We start from the raw sequence: 7,525 nt of genomic DNA, 5'->3' as shown, positions 1-7,525 counted from the left end.
ACGCTGAAATGTTTTTTGTGTGTGGGGGGGGGGGGGGGGGGGGGTACATTAAAACTAGATCTAAATGGTGCTGACAAATATCAGATGTATTTGTATATGGATCAATGAACACTTAGCAGAGCATACGAAGAGAAATAGCGAACCCATTGCGCAGTTTCAACGCAGCTTTGAACGTATTGAATACTTCTTTGGTGTTGACCAATAACGACAGACGGCTGTAATTTAGACCAATAAGCACCACTGAATCACAGTGTCATCTTTATGGCGCACTTATGCTACCCGTTTAGTTAAGAATGCTTTTATTATGATTTCATAATGTAAATAGTTGAAGAATAAGTATCGCGGATGTTTTAAGTCAATCATTAGTACCCAAGCCAGCTAGCTGTCTCTCTCTAAAGCGCAGCCTTTGTTACTCAGTTGTAAATCGAAACAATGACTTCAGCCTCTACCAAGGTAAATGTGTTTAAAATAACTATGGTACCTAAAGTACCTTGATAGTGTACTTCCATTGTTATTGCCTTCGTACTGGACATGTTTTTCATTTTGTTAGTTAAAGTATTAGCTAGCATGCTAACTATTAACCTAATAAGTTAAAAAAAAAAAAAAAAAAAAAAAAAAAGCACGTTTTCGGATACGCTCGTTGCTGCATTTATTTCGTGTCTTACGTATTTAGGTTGGTGAGATCTTTTCTGCAGCTGGAGCTGCATTCACAAAACTGGGAGAGCTGACCATGCAGCTGCATCCAGTGGCAGACATTAGTCCAGCAGGGTGAGACATTCACTGTCTATTTGCCGTTATGTCCTTTTATATACACACTGCATCAGGTTTTGGAATAATATAATTACATTTTTACACTTACAAATCTAAAGTGCGTATATTACACACATATACACTTTGATAATTTTGTAAGGTATTTTGTCCAGCCCCTTTTTTGTAATGCATATAGTCATTACATGGAAAATATTTACATTAATGATTTAAAAATTCTTTGCTATTTCTTACCAGCTTTTTGTCTGCTTTGGCCTATAATATAATAAATTGTTAAGTTGAATGTTTTAGTAATACATTAGCAAATTATTGAGACATTTTTATGTAAACATCTTAATATGATCCCACTTGGATTTGTAAACTCCTTCAGGATGGCATGGACAAGATTAAGTATTGTTTTCAATGATATTATGGGTATTACACACAGTGTTTGAGATTACTTGAACACCTTAAGATTACCCTACCAAAAAAAAAAAATTACAGCGTAAGAGGGTCAATTTCAATAATGGTGTCTTCCTCAAGTGCAGGTGAAATTTTAACTTTTTAATGCAGTTATAATACCTTAAATCTGGAAAGGAATGCTGGTTTCTTGATCACCATTCCTTGTGTATATTCAGAAAAGCCCCAAAAAAAAAAATAGTTTTAAAATATTCAATATATTTTTGTATATTTTTATGTCTGTTTGTAGGCCATAAGACATCATTATTCATTGAGTAGCTTGTCAGCATCTAATTAGACATTTCTCAAACATTAGGGCACAAATAAAAACAACAGTCAAGAGGAAGATTTATGAAGATGGTGGAGCGCCTTTATCCACTGATTCACCAAAGAAGAGTACCAAAAAGGTGGCGGTTTCTATGGCTCCCCCAGCCCCACCTAAAGTCATCGCTGTGCCAACCTCTCAGGTTGTGGTGACTGCGGGTTTACAGCGGCCAACCACTGGTCCATCTAGCATTAAGTCATCAAAGACGGCAGGTAAGCATTTCTTAATGCATTCAGTTGCATTGTTCATTTATTTTACTCTTTCAGAAACAAATTATTACTTTATCTCATTCAACCTCAACTATTTTCAGCATTTTGAATAGTACAATGGAACTACTGCATTCATATCATTTTTCCTCAGATGTCACTCTCAGTGCACTGAATGACTCTGATGCCAACAGCGATCTGGTAGATATCGAGGGCTTGGGTGATAGTTCCACATCTAAAAAGCTCAATTTTGATCAAGGTAAGAAACTTTTTTTTTTTTCCCTCTCTAAATTTTGAACAAATTTTTCTGTTTTTTTTTCTTCCCCTTGTTCCCAGTCCTTAAGGGGAAAACAATATCTGTATTTATTTTTTCCCAGCAGATAGTCTAAATCTCGACTGCAGTCTCATCATGAATTCCAGTGACTTGCCATTGTTATCCCGTTGAAATCGTCTGCAACATACAATCAGGAAAAGGAACTAATCATGTCACTTCAGTGCGGGGTTCAAGAAACTTGCGTTTTTTAATCTGGAGACAGTTCTCTTTTTTTCAAGGAAAAGTCTCATTTCTAAGTTAATAGTGAAGCTAGGCATATTTTACCAATGAAGGACACAGTTTTAAGAGGCCGGCAAATTTTGCTTAACACATTTTTCTGTTCAGGGTCCAAAATGCATGATTTTAAAATAAGTTACTGTAAAGGCATTATTGTGTACTTTTTTTTTCAACCATCATCAATAAAGTATTATGACCATTACTTTGTTTTTGGGGGAAAGTTGTGCAAAAACCTTGAAATGTGTTGTTGAGTGTCAATGCTTTGCTTGGTACATTGTTTAAAAAGGGGGGGATGGGGGTTGATTTATGATGTTTTTTTTCCTTAGACATTTTGTAATATCTTTGGTCTGTTTACCTCATAATATACTTTTATTTTATTTTTTACACAAAACAAAAAAAATACTACTTTTAGACTGGGGTTTAAGTCAAGATGATCTTCATCCAGGCTCTTCTAGAAACCTCTGTGGCATCTTCCACTACATAAATGCAGCTAAAGCAAGTTGTCTTATGTTGACTTAAGGTGTTTTGACCTGTTTTATCGATCTGATCTGAAACGGTCTGTTGGCATAGTCTAATAACTTTTGCATAATTGGGCTGTTAACAAATTGGTCATATAGTCTTAAGCCTACCGAAGTTGTAACATTAAGAACAACTAAATCAGCATTAAATCACAGATTTGATTTCGTGTTTGAAAAGAGTAAAATACAGTCCATCTGATCTCCTCATAAACAATCCCACACTTTCTGCCTATATCTCTGTTCTTGCTCATTGGTTATAATAACCTCACTAAGTGTGAGATTTATAATCTCATGAAATCCACCAGCCATGGTGTAAAATCAGATCTGTATCCGAATGACATTTCTAAAGATCGCACAGTTTGGCTTTCACCAGTCCATCACAGACAGACTAAAACCACAATTACCTGCCTTTTTTTTGTACTGTAAATAAAATAATTTCACTCAAATAAGGCTTTGTTATGTTTAATGTGAAGCTTTTCTCTTAGACATTTTCAGGCAAACTGAACAAGAAGAAATGCTTTTGTTTTAATCTTGACATTGTCGAGGTAAAATACAATTTAATTTCCGGACAGGTGCTTTCCATACTGCTCCAAATACTGGAGAGTCGCTGAGTGTGTCTGTCTGACGGGAGCAGCACAAACCATACTGGCAACCCAGGGAGAGGGCAGCTGCCAATATTGATGTGCTGCTACTGTCAGGCACACTGAGACATCAAGTGGTCCAAGGGAAGAAAGAGGACGAAAGGAACATACAAAATATATGCAGATTAATTCAACAGCTTGAAGGGTTACACTATCACAGTAAAAAGCAATGCTGGTCTCCTAAAATATAGACTAACAAATACAGGATGTGAATTCCCAGCTGTCTGGAAATAACTCGCTGAAGAGGCCACCTAAGCCACACCTGGTGATTCAGTCATGAATCATTTATTGTGTGTCTGGTCATTTGTAAAAATATCATTTGAGTTGAAAAAAAAAAAAAACTCGGTCACATTTTTATTCACAAGTCTGAAAGACAGTTCTAACCCAATTCTAAATAAAATTTAAAACAATTCAGACTACATCTCAATCCACTTGCTACTCTATTTAAAAAAAGGGGCTTACCTCTGATGCATTTATTACACTGTGATTTATGAAACAAGCAGAACATTAGGTGTTTAACTCTGCCGTGTTAATGGAGAAACTCCCAGGCTCCCAGTGACAGCACATCATAATTTGGAATTTGCCCTTAGAACTTACAAACCATGATGTGCTGCTACAGGGCACTCTGGGCTGAATAAAAAGATGACGACAGACTCCACTGGTCCTCACTAGGATAAGATTAGGGACAAAATTAATTATGTGTAATATACAAATGTCTTATGGATATTAAGTGTCAAGTTATCAAAACACAAAATAATGACAGATGAAAATTTGATGAGAATGGGATGTGAACAGATTGCAATAAAATCTAATAAAAGTTGTTTGACAGCAAAGAGTGACAGCAGTACTGCTATTTCTTTAGCACAGACAATTATGAGGAAGCTTGTGGTTACCCACATCTTTTCATGCCATTTGAATAATGCCCTGTGAGACTTAATAAGTGAGTTATTGTGCACACACTGTCCTAAAATGGATGTTGAGGATGAAGACAAAATGGAGGATAATAACAAAGGGGGGAGATGAGGAGAAAAAACTAGCGCCTGTCAAAATGGCTTTATTATCATGGGAATAATTTACTGTGAGTGGAAAGATAAAAAAACATATACAAATTATTTATTTTACCCCCTCCCCCCCACCACCACCACCACCACCAAACAAAAAACACTACATCTCTAATTTTTTAACTTCTCAGGATTAATATTGTGAAACAGGATTAAGTATTACTATAATAAAAGTTAAAGTATCTATTAGTATTACACATACAGTATTATAAAATTGCATATTTTAATTATCAAATAAAATAATTGTTGCCAAGAAAAAGGTTACATTAAATTAAAGGATTCCTGGGATTAGGAGTACAATTTTTCCAAATGTAAAAACAAATAAGAGGACAGAAAGAAGAGAATGCTTGTACAATTCATATAGAATAATTTTCACAACCTCTATAAAAGACATTTACAGCCAAAGTGGCAAGTATACATTAACAAAAAATAAGAAGTTACAAAAATACTAACTTTAAGGTCTGCAGTATAGTCCAGAACACATTAGGTTTTAATTTTGGAGCAATAAGAGGATGATAATAGGGGGAGACAGCTAAGAAAAATGAGAGAAACATCTGATTTTAAAAAGTGTGACTACCAGATCAAGATTATTGTATTATTCATCTGTGTAAAGCCAGTGGTGTTTGAGAGATGAGGGCATGTGACAGATCAATTGTTGTAGTGTGTAAAAGGTGAATGGCAGAAAGATCTTGGCCCATCACTACATTTCAATGTTTTTCCCTTATTTTTTGTTTTATTTTGCTTGTAAAATTTTCTCTCTGTTTTTTTTTTTCTTTTTTGAAAAAGGAAGCTTAAACCAACAACACTAGACCAAAATAAATGTGGCATCAATTAAGTAGGAAAACCACAATAATTATTCTTTTAGTAAAAACAAATTACATTTTTAATTTGCTCAAAACTAATAACTGACAAAAGTTGAAAGGACTAAAAAAGTATTTGATATTTATAATATCAACTGTTGTGGTAGAGAAAAAGAAACACCAAGTATTTTTGAAGCATTTGAAATTTTTCTTTTAAGTACACCACACCCTATGTAGTGTGATGAAGTTCTAAAGTCAGCAGAAAATCAAGATTTAATTGCAAAATAACTCATTCTGACTGTTGTAACACACCAAAACACAATCTTTAATTTTTGCTTCAAGATATTTAAGCCTTTATTATGAAGCTGAAGTTCACAGTAAAAAAAGAGGAAGTTTATCAGAAGCAAAATGCAGGCTAAGGTGTGACAAATTGTGCTACACAAAACCCCAACATTTTTCCAAAACGTATGATAGTGAATATTTTACATTTAATTCTTTTAGTTCTAATCAACCCTGACAAACACACTTCCATCTCATAAAGGGCAGCCTATTTAAGGTATGAGTCAAATGATCACGTCAGCACAGTTGCAGAAGGCATTTGCTTCTGTCTACTTCTGCCCGTCGTTCATCGAGAGGGAGAGGGGGGGGGGTGTTAGCAAAAGAGAGGGAGAGAGAGAAAATGAGAAAAGGATAGAAAGCAAATGGGTGGGAGAGGGAGACCTAAAAGAGAAGCTCATACACTTACATAGACACATACACACCCCGGCCTAACTTTGCTCACCCATTCAAACCAGGGGCCGTTTTGGTTAAGCTTTGAAACGGACACAGGAAAGATTTCACTTACCCTCGATCCCCGTTCTCCAGCATGTTAGGCAACAGGGGAGAGGAAAAGGTGCCTGGTATTCCCAAAGTAACCCGCCGGCCTCCCCTCTTCCAGTGTAGTCTGTCTCCTGCACCTGGGTAGGAAAAAAAAATAGTAATTCCCCAACTTAATTCAATGAAGTTGTTTTTGTATTCAAAAAAGCCAAGCAAAGTACTTGAAAAAGACTTTTTCATTCTTTCAGAAAACTCGATTAAAGTCACAAAGTAGTTCGCCCACCTCAAATATTTCAATTCTTCGCAAATCTACAGCTAAATCTACACCTAAAACAGTTTGGCTGCTTTCAAAAAAATTGTAGAAACAGAATTAAAAAGGAAAACAAACCCACACATGCACTTATCAATGGGAATCCCAAGTCTTAATTTCAGGTCAAAAATACACCCATTCGTCTGAGCTTGGGGCTCCCTTTCCAGATTGGGGGGTGGGGTTCCAAGAGTCAAATAAGTGCCTAAACCTTTTGTCCACCAGCACCTATTTTCAGCCCTTAAACCCCTTTCTCTCCCTATTCACCTTCAGACCAGCAGTCCAGTGCAGTGTGCAGCCTCTGCTTAGCTGTAGCTAGTGAGGCTGCCTGAGGAACTTGGTAGGCATAAAAAGCAGGGGTTGTAGCCTTTTTCCCGGGGCATCAGTTTCTACAATTAAAATGAACATTTTCGGGGGACAGGAAAAATCCAAAAAAAAATCAGGGCATCGCCCTGGGGTCCCCTTAGAAGAGTGTGAAGTTTGAGGACCGTCGGCGCTACCGTTTCGGAGGAAAAAATTAATTTCTAGGGCTTAGTGTCTGGGGCGCGTCAGTGCTAGCAGCTCTCGCTTGCTTGATTTCTTGTAGCCTTGCCAAAGCATTCACACAGCCAACGGAGAGAAAGAGAGGGAGGGGGGAACAAAAGAGGGAGAAGGCTCGGCTGCAAAGACACAGAAAGGGGGATATGAAACTAGGAAAAGTGTTATGCGTTTGTGGTGTATTTTTGCATTAAACCGCGGGCAAACGTTCACCACGAACTCCAAACTCGAGCGACCACACAGGGGGTGTTTCAAGTCCAAACGCATTGTCCAAAATTAAATAAAAAAATGTGACTTTATATTCTCGCCATTAGTTAATTATCCATTGAAAAAGAAAAACAAAGGACCAACAGCAAAAACAGATGTCAACAGTTTGGAGTGCTCAAACAAAGCAAAGTTTTTACACTTTAATACTCTTTATGCTCTCAATGTGGCCAGATTTTATGCAGGGTCTCTGTGGGTTTTCTGTGTAGTACAAGGCTGGCTACAAAGAGTGGAGAATATGTTGATCTGGTTCTACAGATAGTTTTACTGAGTAGCACAACCATGGTCCAACAG

General features: G+C 36.8%; 1 protein-coding gene across 2 annotated transcripts; it reads left to right on the top strand.

Annotated features, from left to right (window-relative positions):
• The first annotated feature begins 216 nt into the window (after positions 1–216).
• Positions 217–3,251, top strand: LOC109049227 (chromatin complexes subunit BAP18-like). Of its 2 annotated transcripts, none has more exons than XM_019066941.2 (5): positions 217–453; positions 674–768; positions 1,523–1,743; positions 1,892–1,996; positions 2,118–3,251. In XM_019066941.2, the coding sequence occupies exons 1-5, from the start codon at positions 433–435 to the stop codon at positions 2,180–2,182; spliced, it is 507 nt and encodes a 168-aa protein (XP_018922486.1). In that variant the 5' UTR covers positions 217–432; the 3' UTR covers positions 2,183–3,251. The 2 variants fall into 2 exon arrangements, with proteins under 2 accessions (XP_018922486.1, XP_018922485.1); XM_019066940.2 differs by having other exon boundaries at positions 2,115–3,251.
• The last annotated feature ends 4,274 nt before the right edge of the window (positions 3,252–7,525 follow it).

The sequence above is a fragment of the Cyprinus carpio genome, chromosome B7 (assembly GCF_018340385.1).
Source record: "Cyprinus carpio isolate SPL01 chromosome B7, ASM1834038v1, whole genome shotgun sequence".
NCBI classification, from domain to species: Eukaryota; Metazoa; Chordata; class Actinopteri; order Cypriniformes; family Cyprinidae; genus Cyprinus; species Cyprinus carpio.
The sequence above is the reverse complement of the archived record's forward strand: the minus strand, read 5'-3'. Positions and strand labels throughout refer to the sequence as shown.

What these genes read in the sequence shown, in the direction of transcription:
- LOC109049227 (XM_019066940.2), top strand. Translation starts at nt 433, where the DNA reads ATGACTTCAGCCTCTACCAAG. An exon ending in GCAGACATTAGTCCAGCAGG is followed by an intron (nt 769 to 1,522) that starts GTGAGACATTCA and finishes CTCAAACATTAG; the next exon opens with GGCACAAATAAAAACAACAG. An exon ending in TAAGTCATCAAAGACGGCAG is followed by an intron (nt 1,744 to 1,891) that starts GTAAGCATTTCT and finishes ATTTTTCCTCAG; the next exon opens with ATGTCACTCTCAGTGCACTG.